Source organism: Anguilla anguilla, chromosome 1 (genome assembly GCF_013347855.1).
Source record: "Anguilla anguilla isolate fAngAng1 chromosome 1, fAngAng1.pri, whole genome shotgun sequence".
Classification (NCBI taxonomy): domain Eukaryota; kingdom Metazoa; phylum Chordata; class Actinopteri; order Anguilliformes; family Anguillidae; genus Anguilla; species Anguilla anguilla.
In genome coordinates, this window is record NC_049201.1 from 6,773,787 (window position 1) to 6,793,963 (window position 20,177).

General features: G+C 48.1%; 1 protein-coding gene across 1 annotated transcript; it reads left to right on the forward strand.

Moving 5' to 3' along the window:
* Positions 1–1,026: 1,026 nt before the first annotated feature.
* lbh (LBH regulator of WNT signaling pathway) lies at positions 1,027–15,464 on the forward strand. The gene is made up of 3 exons (XM_035393874.1): positions 1,027–1,247; positions 10,953–11,055; positions 15,087–15,464. Exons 1-3 carry the CDS (start codon positions 1,219–1,221, stop codon positions 15,294–15,296), a joined length of 342 nt encoding a protein of 113 aa, XP_035249765.1. The 5' UTR covers positions 1,027–1,218; the 3' UTR covers positions 15,297–15,464.
* The last annotated feature ends 4,713 nt before the right edge of the window (positions 15,465–20,177 follow it).

Genomic DNA, 20,177 nt, shown 5'->3' on the forward strand with positions numbered 1-20,177 from the left:
AATTATTCCTAGTTGTTTCTTTTTTATATGATAGCCATTTCCTCCCTGAACCTGGCAATACATATTTGTCCCCTGTAGGGAGACAATACTTGCATTTGGTCTAAAAATTGTAAATACTTGTAAATAAAATTTAAAACTAATAAATGTTTCCTGTCTTGTCTTAAGATGATGTAGCGTCTGTGGATATAGTCCACTGCTACACTATCTGCACTGCTACATTTCATGTGTACGTGTGCGCATGCGGGCGGATGTTTTACGTCATTGTTGTTTTTTTCCATAATAGCCACCAGATGGCAACACAGAGTAGATAAATGCTAAATCAGGTTACCAGTCCGATTAGATTCTCTGTTACCATGAATGTGCTCGGAAAGGAGCTAAAACAAACACGTTTGAATGAAACGTACCCCATATCTCGAATTATCATCTGATTTATATCTCTTGGAAGAGACTGCAAACACCAGTTTGCAGTTCTCAGTTGCAGAGTGTGTGCATGATACTGTGAAAGTTGCAGTTTGCTGCCATATGAAAGTTATGCTTAAAGAATTTAATCTCAAATAAAATCAATCTGAATTGCAAACTGGTCTGTTTTGGTCTCAGTCTCTCCTTCACAATTCCTACAATAAGCATGTTTGTGAATGAGCAATAATATAATTCGCTTTAAACATCCCCAATTTGAGCTATTTTTCGTTTTGGCTTTGAAGCTAAGCCGATCCAAGATTTCGACAGCCTCGAATTGCCTCTTGTAATATTTTATATGTGTATGCATTTCTGATGCTGGTGTGTTGTGCCTGCGTCTGTGAATGGACTTCTCCTTCCATTGTATGAATGCTGCAGTTTCGGCTTATCCTCCCAGTGAAACGCAGGTTCCTTTTTCTTCGTCATTCAGTGTAAGATATCGTTCGCTGTGATTGGGTCGCTGTGATCCTTACGTTGGTGCGCTGCTTCTCTGCTGCCATTGAGGAAATTTTAGGATTTGGCCGAGGGGGGAGTGTCTGTCGTAGTAGGGTCCGCCTCTACTATAAATGCTGAAACATCCAACGGCGCCTCTATACCCCATCAGCGCGAGACTAAGTTAACTCTAGTTCTATGCAATCGAGTTGTATACATTTTTAAGACATTGTCGGGTTGGTTTATATAGGCTACACCGAGTGCGATAGTCGATAAACTGAGATAGTTGCGTTTTCCTTGGTCATCTAAACGAACAGCAGGTGTGAATTAATGTCTGTATATTATCCTCAAGTGTATTGGTAAGTATAATTGTCTCTTTCGTCTTTTTTTTTCTAACCGCTTGGTACTTGGCGTAAAAGTACCTCTGTCTACGGAAATATTTAGTAAAGCCGCGCACGTCCTTTCACTGTCAATAGAACCTGCATTGCGTGCCAGCGTACTACCTTCCTTGTTGCGCTGGCGCTTGATAAAATTGTTGCATAATTAAAATGTAAAAGACTAGTTGACCTCAACATGACCTCTGTTCACGAATCAATTGTACAAGCACGCTTGTAACCTTCATTTATTGTGTCTGTATTTGCATGGCTTTTGGCTACTATGAACCTCAGCTTACAAGTGTTCGCATGTCTGCGTAAGTGCACGCTTTCTTTCAGACCATTCTTCCTCGGCAAACTTGCGGCATTGCCTGGAAACAATACCATAATCAGAGGCGTCATGGGCTCTCTCGTCAATCCTGAAAAAAAGCTCGAAATAAGTCTCTATTCTGTGAATTGTATGAGTGTGTCATGGTAGTTGCCGCATTTTAGGCTCTGTTTAAAAGTCTCCTCGGCGATGTCAAATTACCTTGTTAAAACATAAACGTGTGGTCATGCTTCAAGAACAATGTTTTCTCAAACACTTTGTCTTAATCGTTAGTCATTTCAGAATAGTAGTCCGCGCCTTGTATATGCATCTCTCTCTCTCTCTCTCTCGCTAATTCTCTCCTCCTCTCTATCTCTCTCTCTCTCTCTCTCTCTCTCTGTAGAGTGCGCAGATGTGTTGGTATGGTAGAGCAGATTTTATCACTTGGTGCACTATTGACTCACAGTGGAATAAGCGGGCTGGCTATTTTCGAATGGTCCCCTAGTTCCGATGCAGTTCTTTCCAGCGAGATGCTGCTGTGCCCGGTTAACTGCAGCGTGTTTGCCGCTTGTGAAAGTAGCGACGAAAGGTCACGTCCCAAAGAAAATGGAACAAAAACATTTCTACCTAGCCTGGTGATTTGAATTTTCCTATAGTTGTGAACCTAGTGTGGTACAGGAAACCTGTAGCAATGACAAAGAAGTGAGCAATGGTTTCCCCTGTCTGCGTTCTGTTCTGTTGGATTAGCTGCAGGTCAAACGTGTTGTCGAGCATTTTAATTGATGTAAGATAATTTGAGGGAATTTCAAAGAGGGAAGGCACCGTTTGAAGTTTGTGGCTTAGCGAGTTGATGTGTTTTCAGTCAATTAGGGAATCTCAACATCTCCAAATGTCACAAGCTTAGCAGCATGTGTGGGGGGGGGGGGGCTGATTGGTTCATGCTGTCATGTATAAGTCTTGTAGATAGGTATATGTCCCGACTGCTATTGGCTATGCATTCAGTTGATGGTGTACTAGTAGGGGAAGCTCTGTGCTGCCATTTTCAGGAAGTTTTTAAAGCTCCATTGTTCCAATTATAAATAAGTAATGGTTTTTCATCCCCCCCCTCCCCCTTTTTTTTTTTTTTTTTTTTTTTTTGATGATGACAAGATTTTTAGATGAAAATCCTAAAACTAGCTTGATGTGGACTGTAGTTGTGGGGAGGAAAGCATGTATATACCAACAGTCCTTCTGATGGATGTTACGCTGATGGCATTGCTGTGTAAAAAGTTGTGTAAGTCGCACTGGATAAGAGCGTCCGCTAAATGCCCGTGGTGTAGTGTAATGTAATGATGTGCGTTTCCACAGTGATTTCCAAATCCCAGCCAACGTGATGTAATCCTCCTGCCGGTGACCTCAAAATGATGACATTGCATGACTAAAATAAAACGCCGGTGCCCTCAACGATGCTCGCTTTGGAAAAATACATTTAAGAAAGAGCCACCTGTCAGCTGGCTCGTTACAGCTAGCCGGTCACCACGGAAACGCAGACATCATGTCTATTTCTGCTTAACTCATAGGAAGGATTCCATATCGCCACTCAAACTCAGATTGTGTGTCCAAGCTGATTGGAAATTTGAACAAAACCAAAAAAAGTCCATCCATCCATCCATCCATACATACATTGTCTAACCTGCTTATTCCTGGTCAGGGTTATCGGGGGGGGGGGGCTGGAGCCTATCCCAGCAATCACTGAGCGAGGGGCAGGAGTATACCCTGGACAGGTCACCAATCCATTAGAGGGCACACACACACAATTCACACAACACTCATACCTGTGGGCAATCAAGACTCTCAAGTTAGACTACACGTGCATGTCTTTGGACAGTGGGAGGAAGCTACTGGCTTTTCAGTCCTACAAGTTTATTCACTTTCAACCAGTTTGGTGGAATAAAAACCAAAGCCTGCTGCGCTCGATAAGAGGTCCTGTTCATCCAGTTTAAATGAAATGCGAAAGGAACTGTGCAGTCGCACACATGACCAGGCTTGACCTCCCCCCACCCCCCACCCCCCCAAACCCTGTGTTTAGTCAGCCTGCTGGGCCTCCGTCTCTCGGCTCATTAGCGAGCGAGCCGCTAATTAAAGCTAATTGGTCGCCGGCGAGCCGTTTCCCGCGGCCTGACCTTTAATAAAAAGTGCGGTCTGCTCGCGCCCCTGTTCACGCGGGCAGGCGACCAGGAGAGGCCACACACACACACACACACACACACACACACACACACACACGCGCGCGCGTTTGAGACCTGGCGGGTTACTCAGCGTGGCGCTGGAGTGGAAACTGCCGCCAGCTCAGACGCTCAAAACACAGACGCAGCACGAGCGTTCACCCACACGCAGTACTCTTTACCTCTGTTAGTCAGCCCCTCTCTCACTTAAGTCCTGTTATTGGCAGTTTATGAATATGATCCTCTGATGCGGGGCTTGCCCAACCCTGTTCCTGGAGATCTCTTCCATCCTGTAGGTCCTCATTTCAACCCTGATTTGTCACACCTGATTCCGCTAATTCACTCAACAAAGGTCTCTGGCTGTCGAATGAGTTGTGTTTTCTTAGAGTTGAAATGAAATCCCACAGGACAGTAGATCTCCTGGAGCAGGGTTGGGCAGGCGTGCTCTAATGGTTTGAGTGGAAATTGGTCCCCGTTACTATTGTCTGTCCCGTTTTCTGTGCAGTTTCTATTCTGTTTACGTGCTGCTCTGCTTGTTTGCCTGTGAGATACAGCGTGGCACTATAAAAAGCATGTTTTTCCTTTAATGAATCTAATTTTGTTCGCTCCGCTTGACTAAACGGTGTCAGGTTAATTGGCTTGCTCAAGGTTGTAGTTTTCCTTTTCTGGGATTTGAACCTCTAACCTTTCGGGCATGGGCCCAGCACTCTCTAATCTCTTCACGTGGGCTTTGATGTCTGAACCGCTTAAACTTTTGGTTCAGACGATGATCCCTCGCGTTTGGTCCGTGGGTTTCACTTCGCCGTCAGTTCATTATTTTAATAGCCAAAATTTTTTTTTTTTTTAAATGAGTTTTGTTTTGTTTTTTTCTTTTTTTGCTGCTCTGTTTTCGCACGGCTCTTGCACTCCGTTCTTTACCTTCATGTCTTCACCAGGAAATGCAGTGTCGACCTCTTTTCATAAAGCCACAAAGCTGCTCGCATGAATATCTGCTCTCTTAATGATCGAAAGCAACCTGCGGGTGGGTGGGTGGGTGTCTGTTGCTGGGGGGGGGAGACACTTTTTTCGAATGCCTTTTTGTTTGTTGTGCTCTCTTGCACTTTGCGGTCGTGTTGGAGCAGGACGTCCTCAGAGCAAAATCATAAGTAGCATGTGCGCTAACTGCGTAGCACAGCGTTTTAAAGTACTGGTTTCGAGGGGACAGCGAGTCCTTATTTTAAATCCTAGTCTTAGACTTGCGAGGTTCGGGGTTCCAGAGGCCAATGACACGTTCGTGCCCGGAGCTTCGACGCGGCTGCGTCCCCCTGTCTTTGAAGTGTGTGCGCGTTATGTAACTGCGGGTTTGCTGTTACGAACACGCGCCATGTAGGAGGGTTGTAAACCTCTTTTGGATTCCCCCTCCGTCTCCCTGCCGTAATCCTCTGGATTCAAGTCGTGACCTCACATTTCATCGCCCTTTTTTTTTTTTTTTTCCCCCTCCTGACGGCGGATTCTCGTCCTGTCGAGCGGGGGTGTACTTTACCCCCACCCCCACCCCCACCCAACGTCCCGCGCATGCCCACGGTCGGTCCCCAGATGTCACGGCAACCAGCTGGCCGCAATACCGGGAGAGCTTTGGCTACGTCACACTCGCCCTGGTGCATTTCGCAGGGGCCACGCAGTCCCTCTTTCTGATGCCGGGCCTCAGAGTCGTTTGCAGAAGGGTGTCCGTGGTCTCCATTTCACCCCCCCCCCCCCACCCCACCCCACCCCTTCTTCTGCTGAGTTATGACGGTGGCAGCGAGGATTAAAATTGTGACTTGGTGTTACTGATGTAAGACACAGTATCCCCCCTGTGGACACTGGACTGGGTCAGTTGCTCTCACTGCTGTGTCAGTACTGTGGAATGGCCTGAAGAGCTGTGTGGCACAGAGGATGGTCAGAAAGTCTCAAAACAGTCGCCAAGCCTACACACAAGCAGACACACACACACCGACACATGCACACACACACAAGCAGACACACACACACAGACAGTACTTGAAGCTCTGGGACAGGAACAATAAGGGCCCGTCTGCAATGCTGAGGGTGCTTTGGGTGCATTCTTGTACAAGCTCCTGTAATCTGTCTGGACTGCTGCAGTGCCTTTCTGGCTGCTTTAATGGTCTGTGCTGTCAATCCACTGCAGCCGGTCCAGAATGCCATTCCTCGCCTCACCTTCAACCCGCCTGAATTCTTATATGCCACACCTCTTCTGAACACGTTTTGCTGGCTTCTGTTCTGGTGGATGGCAGCATTCGATTCAGATCTGTCACACTGATACTCTGAGCTGTCGGTGGTCCCATCTTCAGACAATGACCATGCCGTGAGCTTAAACCAGACGAGACCTCTCTGTACAGCGTTCCTCCTGCCAGCTGGCTGTCCCGGGCTCATCTCTGCCCTCACCAACACCCCCCCCCCCCCCCCCCCCCCCCCGCCCCCTATGCCCAACCCCCCTACGGTGGAGTGATGGTCCCAAATCAGTCAACGGTGCAGATTCACTAGCTGTATCCTGCAAATGTGTCAGAACTTGCCTTTTCAAATTACACATCAATGCCTCTATTTCACTTGGTGTTTCCATCTATTAAAGAAAAACAAACTAATTAACCCTTCTGTCTCCTTATCTCTCACTGTTCTTGCGATATGGCTGAAAGCAGCTGATAAATAACTTAATTGGAAAATGTAACAATATTTAATGAATAACTCCTTCCCATGATTGCTCTCCAAATAGCACAGGCTACATTACACTGGTACAGCCTTGGCTCATTTTACTTTCAAAGCCAGTGGAAATAAATCTTCCTACTTTCCCAAAGCATGTTTCCTGAGAAGTTCTCTGTGGAAAACCACATGTCACTTTGGTTTTTTTTAAATGCACATTTAGGCATTTAAAAAAAAAAAAAAAACTTTTTTCTTTTATGTCAGCACAGTCTGTTGCCTTTGTCAGCTGATCTGTCTGGATGCACTGATCCTGGATGCTGGCAGGGACGTCTCTGGGGTGTGCCAGGGTAAATTAAGGTTGCTGTTGGAGAACAGCAGTAGTTGGTACACTGTCTCCACCAGTCGGAGATATTAAGACAATCTCAAACTTCCTCCATTGCCCAGTACGGAGCAGTACGGCAGTCACAAGGCCACAGGACTCCATTTCCCAACTGTATTTGCTTTGTTTCCCTCTGGGGAGGGGGTGGGGGGTAAACGTGGCCTCATTTTTCCCACTGATGGGCCCTGCTTTGTAGGCCCCAGGCCAGATTGCTAGGCCTGGCGTCTGCTGCTTAGCCTATTGCTACAGGTGTGGGTCACTGTGGCAGAGTGGCCATATAGGCTTAGCGTGGTGGAACGCTTACCCGTGCATGCGGGCGTGCGTGTATGTTCGCTCGGTCATACAAACAGCCCGGCCTCCTCTGCCCTGGATGGGCTCCCTCTCTATACCCAGGTTCCTCTTGAGATTTCTTCCCATTGGGGAGCTTTTTTCTCACCGCCATTTTCTCCCCACTGGGAGTTTTTTTTACCTTATGTGTACTTGCTGTTTGGAGGTTCGGGCCTGGTATTTGCTCCGTTTGCTCTTTTTTGCTCAGTCTCTTGCCTTGCCACTCTGTGAAGCATCTTTGCTCCTCTACGTAACCCCACGAACCCCAGAGAACAACTCCGCGCATTGATCTGAGCAGCTTCCTCTGGTCCAGCTCTTTGCCTGTCACGCTGTACAGGAAGTGAGCCAAGCAGGAAGATCAGGAACTCCCAGAGTCACACGAGGGGAACCGGGCTCGTTCTTCTAGGGAACTGGGCTCGTAGCTCTGAGGTTGCTGGTTTGACTCCCAGATTGGGGCGCTTCTGTTGTACCCTTGAGCCAAGGTACCGAACCTTGAACGGCTCCAGTTAGCATCCGGCTGTATAAATGCAACCTGTATAGGTCACTCTGGCTAACCGTGCCAGCTGGATGTCGGAGTGTAAAACGTAGAATTGCGCCCTACGTGTTTTTGTAGTCTGGCCCTTTTGTTTGCAAAAATGCTTAAAATGCGAAAACTTTGTTTTCAGGAAGTTTTTTTTAGATCAAAATCACTTGATTGTAGAACTCACGTGCTGTGTCTTCTGTAAGCTTTTTTTTTTTTTTTTTTTTTTGGTAGTTGTCACCAAGGAGAGAGATGGCCAAATTATTTAACTTTAACCCAGACTGTCTTGGCAGTAATGGGTTTGATTGGGTATGTTGTTTATAAGTTTTACATTTTAAGTGTAATACTCATCAGACTTCCTTTTCTAACCCATTTCTGTTTTATTAGACTTGTATTGTGTTATTCTTGGCTGAGCCGGATGTTTATATGAACCCAGAACAGAAATATGCTTGGCAATGGTGTGTTTGTCTTTCCCCATACTTTTTTTTTTCGCTTTCTCCCTCTCTGTCTGTCTGTCTCTTCTTCTTCTTCTGTCCGTTTTTATCTGGCTTTGTCTCTCTTTCGGTCTGTTTCTGGACCTTAATGTCTCTGCCATTCACGTGAGCAGTCATCCTTATGGTTCTGCTGAGAGTTTTGTGTGTGTGCGTGTGTGTGTGTGTGTGTGCGCGTGTGTGTGTGTCCTTTTTGCAGATTTAGATTTCCAGCCATTGTTCTGAAAAGCTGTTAGTGTCACAAGGTAGCAGAAGGACCTGGCGGTGACTAGGTTCCTGTTATAAACCTGTTTCCGTTATAAATCATGTTATAATTGAACTGGGGGTAGAGTTTTTATGCCGCCTGGCCTGTGGCATGGCTTTGTTGACTGGGTAACGTGAGTACCAGCATGTTGTTTCTGCGAGCTTATCAGTATGAGGCTTTTGCCATAAGGCCGTGAAATGGAAAGCTTACGTTGTGAAGCTAGGATTGTGCGAAACACACACAGACCTGAGATTACCGTTGTATACCTGGAAATATATACGTATCTGTACGTCCAGTCCTGAGTGAGATGTACTGCTGTACATCATATGGTACAGCAGTACCTTGGAATTACAGTGATGTTCTGGAACTGCTGTATCTGAATGCTTTATTTTTCAATCATCAGATGGACAGTAGTCTTACATATGTAAGCCAGGTTTAGTCTTGTGACCATGCATATGTTAAGGAATAAACAGGCTGAGGTCAACCAGGTGATGAATTATCTTAACAAAAAAAAACTTTTTTTCCCTTCTCTAGTGGGCATAAGTAATCTTTTCGCAAACGTGTATGTACAGTACTCTGACACACTACACAGCAGAATGGTAACGACTTTGTTTTCAGTTGTTGTAAGACTTCAAGCTGCGAGTAGCGTCTGTGGAGGCACGTTGGCCTACCCTACGGGAGACTTGGCAACTCTTCCGGACAGCGCGATGCGTTAGCCTATTGTTTTGAAATGTGTGAGAAATCCCAAATGTTATTAGTGACTGGTAGATGTGTTTTATTTCTCCACAAGCCCAACCACCGTCTTTATTAGTCACTTGAACAGCAAATTCAAATTATTACGATAAATGTGTAATCCTCACCACACTTTCGGTTTTATACGCTCAGTGTTATAATCCACAAGTGTGCGTCGACGTTTGTTTGTTTTGCAGTTAAGAAAAGCAGATGTTAAAACATTCTGTTCGTACAGAGGGTGCACGGCAGTGCGGGAGTTCGGTATCTTGTCCACAGTTTTGCACTTTAGAAACTGTTTCTGATGTCTATCTCTGTACCGTATAGTTCGTTGGGAGTAGAGGACGCTTCCTGTGAGGTTGGCAACGGCGCTGTCACACCACTAGTGTTCTCCAGTAAAGTTTTCTCACTCACTCTCAGTATTGTCTGCTTCCTTTCGCATTTTCAGATCTTGTGGTGATAAATGTTACTTTAAAAAGGTCCGACTAGGGAAACGTTCACACCGTTTATGTAACCGAGCACGGCTTGCTGTAAAACAACTGGGAGCGTAGCGACTACAAAGAAAGGCGATGTCTGTACCACATCCATTTAACTGATGTCGAGCACTCCCAAGTTTAATTTGCAACGGTTTATTTTGCAGAGCGAGGCAAATGCACGCTTGGCAGTGATATTGGAAAAAGGCTTTTATAAATAGTAAAATGTTCTGTAGAACCTCGCCATCTCATCTTCTATTTTTTCGCTTCACCACGGTTGTCCTGTTTCCCTGCAGCTATGCAAGACCGCAGCCCCCCGCAATCAGTAACCGTCGCGCTTTTGAATTTCGCCATGGAGCTCAAAAATAGTCTCTCTGCTGCGCTCTGGTATTTCTCCCATCGAAAACACTAATTTTCTGACCTCAACTAAAACACTGTGGTTAAGAGGAATAAATAACAGGTTTTACGGTTTGCGAATTGATACCCTGTAACTGTCTTGTGGCAGAGAGGGAGTTGTCGAGCCGCAATGACTTGGGTCCCGTGGGGATATTGGGAAGAGGGGTACACTGTGGTGTGCCTCTTATAGCACTCAGCCCCCAGCATAACCCAGTTTTACTGCACTGCACGCCCACTGTACGGTTTCACAATGACTAGGCATCGCGGTGGCTCTTTTTACTGCTTACTGAGCCCACTGTTTTTCCTGTAAGGTGGTTAGCGCACGTTGAAGCGCAGAAAGAGCCGCAAGCGTCTTGGTCACCCCGGTTGCCTTTGCAGCAGATGGAGCATGCATCGCCTGCTCGAGGACCGACTGTGATTCGGTCGCTCGCTGGCCCGACGACGCCTCTCGCTAATGCAGATGGTTATCGTTTGGATCGCGTAAGATCCGACTCGGACTGAACCGCAGCGCAAGCCTTTGGTCTTAAGCCCCCGCAGTTCCGCTGTTTCTGTGGGCAAAGCAGCTCGGGGGGAAACTCGTTTTAAAGCCCTCTAAGGTGTGAGATCACAAATGTATGATTAGAATGTTAATAACAGAAAGTTCTAATGCTGATGCGACAACGGCTACTGGCAAGTCAAAGCAACTGAGTTCGAGACTTATTAACATTCCAAAAAAAAACCTCCTCTTCAAAGGGTGATCACTACCACGTCATAATAGCGTTTTTTTTGTGTGTGTGTGTGTCAAGGTGAGCTGTGTGATGGTGGAGAAGCCATTGGCCACCGCTCGTATTTGTGCAGCATGTGAATGGATGCTTGTGACAATTCAGCCTGTGACCTGATGTACCGGGTGGCTAACCGTTCCTTTCTCTGTGTGTCTCCCCCCCCGTCTCTCTCTCTCTCTCCAGCCCTGTGTTTGTGACCTGCGGAGACATGACTGAGGTGATGATAACCAGCAGCCCTATGGAGGACATCCGCCTGAGTCCCAGCAAAGACAGGCACTCCTACCAGGTACCGCACCCCCCCGGCCTTCTGGGACTCTGCACTGCGGGTGGTGGGGGTGGCATGAGTGGAGGGTTTTCCTTTAGGGATGGGATCTCAAACCCCTGCCCTGGAGCCTTCAGATTCTTCATGGTACAGTCACACTTCAAACAAAGTAACACGGGAGATATTTACTACCACTGTAACAGGAGTCGAGGAGACTGAATTGATTTGAATAGTTTCTTGACAGCAAGTGACAACGTGAGTTATGTCACCATGCGCTTAGCATCCTGCATAAGCATGGTTTATGTCATCCCTTGTAATGCTTGACCGTTAAGCCACGTGACATTGTTGGTTATGTCACATTTGGCATGAACTGTTGCATAAGAAGCTGTCACCCTTCATAAAGGTGGATTTGAAACATGGTGGGTAGACTCTTTAGCTAGTCGGTGACATTGATTCAGGACCTGGAGCTCCGCAGTGTAGCAGCAGAGTTTGCGATCGCTGCTTCTGCGTGTCAGCCTGAGCATGTGGTTGTGTTCGTGTATGGATTCTTGGGGTGAAACTGTGCCGCTCGTAGGGAGAAGGTTCCAGTAAAGGCCACTGCAAGCTGCCACAGTGCACCATCAGGACCTCGTTACTGGCCTTTAGCAGAGCGACGCACACAGCTTCTGCATTTTTACACATCATTGCACAGCCAGGATACTGTGTGTATATATACCTTGCTCAAGGGTACAACATCACTGTCCTACCTGGGAATCGAACCTGCAGCCTTCAGTTTGCAAGCCCAGCCCCTTTACTCGTTATACTACAGCACCTCCTGTGCCCAGCCAAACCCGCGACCTTACCCATAGGTGCCCCATCGCCAACCCCCGAGACGGCGCTGCTTGTGCCAGATTGCTCCGTGCCAGTCCTTCGCCGCCGTTATCACACAATGACAGTTGGTCATGTTGCGTGTGGCTGAGCGGCAGCTGGTGGGCATTAGCAGGGTTGTCTTTCGCAGTGTGTAATGCATTGTACAGTAAAGCTGGGGCTAATCCCTGCTCTGGTCGGCCTTTACCATGCTGCTGCCCTTTTATGGATTTCTATTGGCCAGGCGGGCGAACAAGTGGATGGGTTTTAAAAAATTAATAAAATAATGAAATTTTTATTGGGCGACCTCTTGTTTTCACGTGCCGTAGACGGAGGCTATATTTGGTCGGCAGGTTGAGTTGGCCACTGGACTGGTGGTCTGGGAGCCTGAATTGTGTGCTTCTCTCAGGAGGGTGGGGGGGGGGATTATTTTTCAGCGATGTTTTGTCTTGCTTGGCCCGTCCTGCTGCTGTCTCTCACGGGCGCCAGCTCTCTCTGGGCCCCCCCCTGCTTCTCAAATCAAACCACGGGCCGCTGTCCAAACCGAATGTTTTCAAAGCTCAATGTCTTCTTCATTATTATTGTAAGATGTGCAAACAATATATTAATAGAATTGAAGTTTGTTTTTCTAGAAGGTCTATTTACAGACAGGACAATTATCTGATGGAATGCTTTCATAGTTGGAGGTAGGGGGGTGTGGTGGGGGGGTGGGGGGGTGGGGGGGTGGGTGCACTGCTTGGTAGGCCACGGGAAACGGTGACTAATAAATACTGACTTCGTAATGTGAAAAAGAAAAGGAAGAGGAACTGAAAGAGATTTATGTTTGAGTTTTCCACGAACGTAATGTGCGATGGCCTTCCTTGCACGTACCTGCAGGTCTCACGGTGAACAGTACCGTTTTTTTCTTTTCTGGTTTTGTTTAGCAAACCCGCAGCTGCAGATAAGCGAGTCGAATGCGTCTCATGCGCGTGAGCCCTGGCGCTGCGACGCAGCTGCTGCACCTCTGTCTCTGTCTCCGGCTGCGGCGGCGGTAGGGGTGGGGGGGGGGGGGGGGGTTGGGGCGGGGGCGGGGCCCGCTGCCCCATCTCTCTCCCATCTCTCCCATTCGCTCTCCTCGCTCACGTGCTCGCTCCTGCGCTCGAGGCCTCTGCCCTCCAGTCAGCCACTTCCTCCTCTGCACGGATGTGCTTTCTTTAGCGCTTTTCCTTTTCGCTTCTTTTGTTTTGTTTCGTTTTTTTGTTTTTTCCCCTCCCGCTGAGACACGGTGCTCAGCTCCTGACGTACGCCCCGTGAAGGGGGCGAGAGCGTGGCGGAGCTTGGCGGAGCTTGGCGGATCCCCCCCCCCCCCCCCAGGCACTGGACCCTGTATCGTGACCTGCACCATGCCCCTACCTTGGGCTTTCAGTACTCGTAGGCATGCCGACCGGTTCTGTTGGTGACCGTGTGCCAGATCATGGTGCTCACCTGCACTTTCTGACTGACTGACTAGAGGGCCTGTTCTGGCTTCTGTGGTTCTGAATCGAACGGTCAGTCGGCGGGGCTACAGTCTGCTGTTGAGCGAGCTCTCGAGTCAGTTGGAAATGTGATTGGGAGGTGGGGGAGGCGGAGGTATCCTCTCGTTGTGAGAGCTGACGGGGGTCCTTTAAATGAAGCAGCGATGTGGGCCGATGTGGGCTGATGTGGGCCAACGTGGGCTGATGTGGGCCAACGTGGGCCGAGGTTCTTCCTGCAGGTCTCCAGGCCTCATGGGCCCATGTCCCGCAGTACCAGACTGAGACGCATCTCTCTGGAAATGATCCCTCTTCAGGAAGTGTGTACTCTTAAACACTTACAATTACTCTGCCTCTCACTCTATTTCTCTCTCGCTGTCTCTCATGCTTGCTCTTTCACTCTTCCCCAAGCTTTCTCTTGTTCTCTCTCTTTCTCTCTCTCTCTCTCTCTCGTGCTCTCATGCTTGCTCTTTCACTCTCCCTCTCTCTCTCTCGCTCTCTCTCCACCCCAGAGACATTAGATGGGACTGCAGCCTAATGCTTTCTTTCCACTGGGCTGTGTGCCTGAACTGCAATCTCTCCTCTGACTCCTTTTTTTTTTTTCTTTTCTTTTTTTTTCTCGCTCCTAAGTCTCTCACAGAAATATGCAGGTTTAAAAATAGTCTGCAGCTGAGTCCTGATAACAGTGAAATGTGCTGTTCTTGGCAGCGGGGGGGGGGGGGGGGTATGGGGGAGAAAAAGAGTCATGCCTTTTCTCGCGAAATTGAGAAGGGCGGGAGAGAGCTGGAGCAGTGCGCTCCTCTCAGCCGTCCCGCTGTCCTGTAACACCGTCCCGTTCCTCAGTCCTGTCCCAAATTCTGCCCTACCTGGGTTTGCAGTAAGAGTCCCAGGAAGCACTACTATGCCCCCCCCCCCCACCTCCCAAATGAACCTCATTGGCTGACAATCAGCTGCCATTTCCACAGCTTCCTTCATATGTTCTGAAACTCATGCTGTCCAGCTATGAAAGATCCTCTGGTTGGGTTCCAGCCACCTCAAGTCATCAAACTGTCAATATCATGTCAGCTGTCTCCTTCTGAGGCCTCTCCTGGTCTGTTTCTCATTGCCTGCAGACACACAGCTCTTCTCTCTCTCTCTCTCATACATCTCTTTCTCTCACATCTCTCTCTTTCTCTCACATCTCTCTCTCTTTCTCACACATCCCTCTGTCTCGCAGCGCTCTCAACACCTTGATTTTAAAATCTGCATACTGATTGATTTTCTATAGGTGGAGACATATGTGAGCACAAATGCGTCACAGTACTCCAGAAAGGCTTGTCCGAAAAAGGACGTCTGCTTAGCAGAAACATAAAAGAATATACTAAGATCGTTAATACAAAAAATTTTAAAGTTTATTTTTGTTGGCAGCTTTCCGAATCTGAAGGTACCGTGACCATGATGGGGGTGTGTGAGGTCCCCTCAGTCTCCACCAGTGTGTAGCAGCCACCTGGGTGCTGTGTGCGCTCATTTTGGTTTTTGTTTCTGTCTGGGACGTCTTCTGTCTGCTTACCGACGACGTGTAATGTGATGTAGCACGTGCCAGACACTAGTCCCCTGTGTGTAGGCCTTGCTGAATGTTGGGCCTGATTGCTGATGTAGTGTAATGATGGTAGTACTGATGCAGTACTTCCTGCGGTAGTCTCTGCACTGGCCTCACCGAGCCATTTTTTCCTCCGGCAGATCTTTCCGGATCCTTCCGACTTTGAGCGCTGCTGCAAGCTGAAGGACAGGCTGCCCTCCATCGTGGTGGAGCCCACGGACGGGGAGGTGGAGAGCGGAGAGCTGCGCTGGCCGCCCGAGGAGTTCCTGGTCAGCGAGGAGGAAGAGGAGGAGGAAGAGGAAGATGGCAAGCACGAAGCTGGACAGCCTCTTCAGAACTCTCAGCACTGAGAATGGCATAAGCACACACACACACACACTCACTCACACACACACTCACTCACTCACTCACTCACTCAAACAATCAGGAGCACACACAGTCACAGCTGCCTATCGGCAACTGGAGACACACATGGCATCAGTACTGACATTGACAAGCCGGCAGAGTGTGGACTCTGGGAGAGCAGCAATATGCACATTTACATGCTTAGAATACCGCAAGAAACACACACTCCGCCAGGCACACAGTGATATGCCGCTTGACACACACCACTGTACACGCACAAACACACACGCACGCACGCATACACACACACACACACACACACACTGTTCAATCGCACACGAGTACGTTGAGCATGTCTCCGGCAGTATGTTGGCCTGACGGCTGTGTCGGTGGATCAGCTGTGGCTCACGCGCACGGCCGTGGTGGTGCGCTCGTGCGTTGCCGGGGCAACCGCTCGCATTCTCCACCAGCTGAGACTCACCGGTCGCTCGGCCGCAGAGCGAAAGACTCTTTTCCCCGCATGCTAATCCCCATCGAGACGCCCTCCATGGGGACTTCTTTTTTTTATTTTCCACACTCGCGTATATATATATATATTTGATTATGTTCGTTTTTTTGGGGGGGGGTGGGTTGGGGTTGGGCGTGTTAAAGGATTCCACAGCCAGTTTCTCAGTGTTTGTGTGTCCGTCTGTACACGTGTACTTGTCATTTCGTCTTCTTTTTTTTTGTTTGTTGTTCCGTGCTCATTTCTGATGGCAGAAAGGATGAGGGAGGAGACTGCTGTCAGAAAGAAGAGCTCTTATCACGTGGGCAGGGTGCAATGTTTAGATGACACGTGCTGAGATTGTGTCTGTTCGGCCCGAGCAAGCTTCCCTGTGACCCGAGGGGAGTGCGTTTGATTGGCTCATTTCTCCCGCGGGCCCCCGTCTTCCTGAGGATTAGCCTATCAGGGCCAACTTGGAGAAAGTGTCTAGAAGTGGGGTTTCAAGTGCATTTTGAAAGTATTGAAAGTGATCGACTTCCTTTGCGCTGTTAGACGGCAGTCCGTTGCCACGACCTTGCTTACTTGGGGGCACACATGAGACCTGTTGTGACCCTGTTAAGCCCTGCACGGACAGTGTCGACTTTGAAGTCATTTGGGGCGAGCAGACAGAATATGAATCCGTGTGTTTTAGGTGCCTGAGTGTGTCCTGGGTGTATTTTGAGCGGTCGACGTTACCTTAACACCACAATCTGAAGCCTTATACCTGAATACCTGAGGGGTGGATCGAGCTTAAATCCCTTTTCCTAATGTTAAAAGTGTTCTGGACCTGACAGGAGTAGCAGAAGTGAACATTTTATCCCCCCTACTGTCCTCCTATCCACAGCACCACCCGGTTTTGGGATGTTTTGCCAAACGTCAGTCACACAAGTTAGATTTGATTGCGCTCAGCAGTTCATATTAGTTGACTGAACCTTATCTGTTAAAGCTCTTTGTCCCACCTCGAGGCCAGTGACCTTGAAGCCGCATTCTGCCCTGTCGAACAGGGAAAGGCTACGTGCACAAATAGTTGAGGGTATCTTGTCCGTCCCGTCGCGTTTGTGTGTTGCCATGTCCATGTTTCTGTGATTTTTTTTTTTTTTTTTTCTCCAGTGTACATCGGTGTGGTTCTAACTGAAATTAGAGCTCTGTATAGCTTTTTATTTTTCCTCTCTCTGCACGCTCTCCTGTAGTTCGTTTTTGTATTTGTGAAGCTCAGGGAGATTAGCTGCCATTATTTTCTCTTTTGTGTTTTTTTTTTTTTGTTTTTTTGTATTTAGACCACTTTCTCTGTCATAAATGCAGAGGATGTAAATAAACATTTGAAAGTTCTTTCCAATCTTGATGGTGTCCCTGCGTCTGTTTGGGGGGGGGGAGTTTCATGTGCGTTTTACTGGGTAAATACTCAAGTTTTCTTTTAAGTTCGGCTGCTGGCTGAAGGTTGTCTGAGGAAACCTGGGTTGTATACCTCTGCACCTTTCGCTTTGTATTTCACCCTTCGGAAGCCCCCTACCTAACAGTGCTCAGACGAGAACAGTAGTGTTACTTCCTGCTTGTTTCCACTTGCACCGACCTGTGTGTGTGTGTACGTGTGTGCGTACGAGTGTATGCATGTGCATGTGTGTGTATATATAGCTCTGCAGAAAGGCAGAGACCGCAAGCTTGTCTTCCTGTTGCACCTCCTAGTCCCCTCACTCTGCTATACTTTCTCATTCCTGAGCTCGTAATTAGGTTCTGCATAATTACCCTTGCTTCCGTCACTCCACATCTCATTCGGGCCCGAATTCCAGCTTTGCCCTCCAGTGATCCCCTCCACCGTGTCGTGAATCTGGGATGACCTCCGGGTCGCGACCCTGGAAAGCGGTGATTGGGCGAGTGGCACCTGTGAATGCTGGGTTCTGCCGGCCAGCGTCTACCCTTGCTCGTTTACCTCCGGAATAAATAGGCAGCTTCTCCGTAACCACGGCAATCGAACCCGGAGATTGAGAGCTGCCTCCTGCTGTGGAAAACCACTTTGCCTGAGTCTGTGTCCTGGGGAGAGAAGTGGACAAGGGGGGAAGGGGGGGGGGGATGTTGGAGGTGGGCTGGAGGGTTGCCAGAGTTCAGACACGACGAGTATTGCTGACGAGTATGCTAGTGCAGGTGCGTGTATTACTTAAAAAATTTTTGTCCCTCAACCAAATGAATCTTTCATTCTTAGGCAATTCAGCAGAATGAAAGGTTATCTACATCAGCCATGTGAGACCCATTACATTTATTTAACAGCCGTTCTCATCCAGTGCATCACCATAATCCACCACATCTGCTCTGGATAAAAGGTATCGATGACCTTATTTGACGTAGATCTGTGCCAGAGGCTCAAAATCACCAAAGGGTTAGACCAGGGCTGCCCAGCCCTGTTCCTTGAGATCTACCGCCCTGTAGGTGTTTTCATTTCCACCATAATTTGGCACGTGATTTTTGTTCCTTAGCAGCTCAACAAGATCTCTAGCTGTTGGATGAGGCATGCTTGGAATGAAAACCAACAGGACAGTGGATCTCCAGGATCAGGGTTTGGCAGCCCTGGGTCGGACAATAACCAGAACAAGCTGGACACTCATATTCTATGGCAGTTAAAGATTCACATTGTAATACTAGGGGCCTGTTTGGGAAGGTGGAGCACTGCTGACCACAGTCAAATGCTTGATTTTTTTAACCAAATAAATGCTGGCCAGAGGTGAACCCTGCCAGTGTGTGATCCTGCCACAAGGTTACCAGGTGAATCAAGGCCAGAAACACTTCCTGGTAGAGGGCGGTCTCTAATTTAGCAAGCGATGGGGGAAAGGTTTGCGCCGGTTCCCCTTTGTCCTGGTTGACCTGTCAGGGTACCACGCACGTTCCAGCACCCATGGGCCCTATAGCCACACTGCCAAAACCGTGTCAAAAAACATCCAGCATTAGCAGAGCCGATTGAGGAATAATGGGATGCATCATTTGTGACGATATCTCTATCTTGCTCACTCACTCGCACAGCGCAACCGGCCACCTGTTCCACTCGAGAGTTCGCTGTACTTCGCGGGCCAGCACGTCCCGTGAATCAGCTGAGCAGATGTGTGTGGTCCGGGACAACGCTGGCTGGCGGGATACCAGACATCAGCAGGCAATAATAGCGCGGTGAGCTCACCCGCAGCGAAGGGAGTGAAAACGGAGAGGTGTGATGCAGGCTACAGCACGAAACGCTACGAAACAGACCTGCGGACTATGCACTTAAAGACGCGCCGACTGTCAGATCTACAGCCGCAAATGCGTTGTGCTCTTCCCTCGTAATCGACATCGCCGCCGCTCGCACGCTACTCGTGAATTATTTTTTTTATTTTGTGTTTATTATATATAGCCTGTATACTTTATGGCTGCTCCTCACCACCCGGACGAGTCAATCAAAGGAAATTAAGTGCGTCCGTGGTTAGCTAGAGGGGACTCAAAGTCCTTTGGGGGCATTGGAAAAAGAACAATGAGCTGACGATCATTCTCTTCCAACACTTCCTGCTTCCTGGAAATAATTGTGTACAAAGAGCTATTTACACACAGAGGCAGAAGTATTCGTGGAAGTGGGATTAAATACCGAGGATATACTCAGTTCTCTTTTGATCGAAAGGTCTCTAATAATGTAGTAATCCTATCAGCAGTCACATTATGTTATAGAGATGAATGTACATTTTGTGCAAGAACAGTAGTGTCTGCTGTTAACTACATTTGTGTTCTGTGTCCACTAACTATTCTCTCACATTATTATTGTGGGATGAAAGTGTGTGTGTGCGTGTGTGTGTGCGTGTGTGTGTGTGTGCGGGTCTGTGTGTGTGTGTGTTTGCGTATATGTGTGTGTGCATGCGCGTGTGTTAAATGCTTTAAAAGGGTCCTCAGAGCTCAGTCACTGATAGCTCTTCCCGGTCATTCTTGGAATTCTTTCCAATGGAAACAATCCGGTAGTGAGCCTGGCCTTTCAGCACCGTCTGCCCCCTCTCTCCCACCCCACCCCCCCTCTCTCTCACCCGCCTGACCATTTCCCAAATTCATACCAACACCCATACCCACACCTCCCACACACCCACTTTCACACAAACGTCACACGCCCAGTTTATGCTGTCACTGACCTCATGAGTTCTCTATCGCTCTCTCTCTCTCTCTGTCTCTCTATCTCTCTCTCTTTCTCTCTCATTCTCTGTTTTATCTTTGTCTTTCATTCCTCACAACTCCACTAGCTCCTTTTATACCACATTTAATTTTATTGGAATGACATGAACAGTATATGCTATGTAATGTTTAGTTATGTTGTTCAATAGAGTTTGTGTGTGTGCGTGTGTGCGTGTTTCTGTGCCATGTGCGTAAG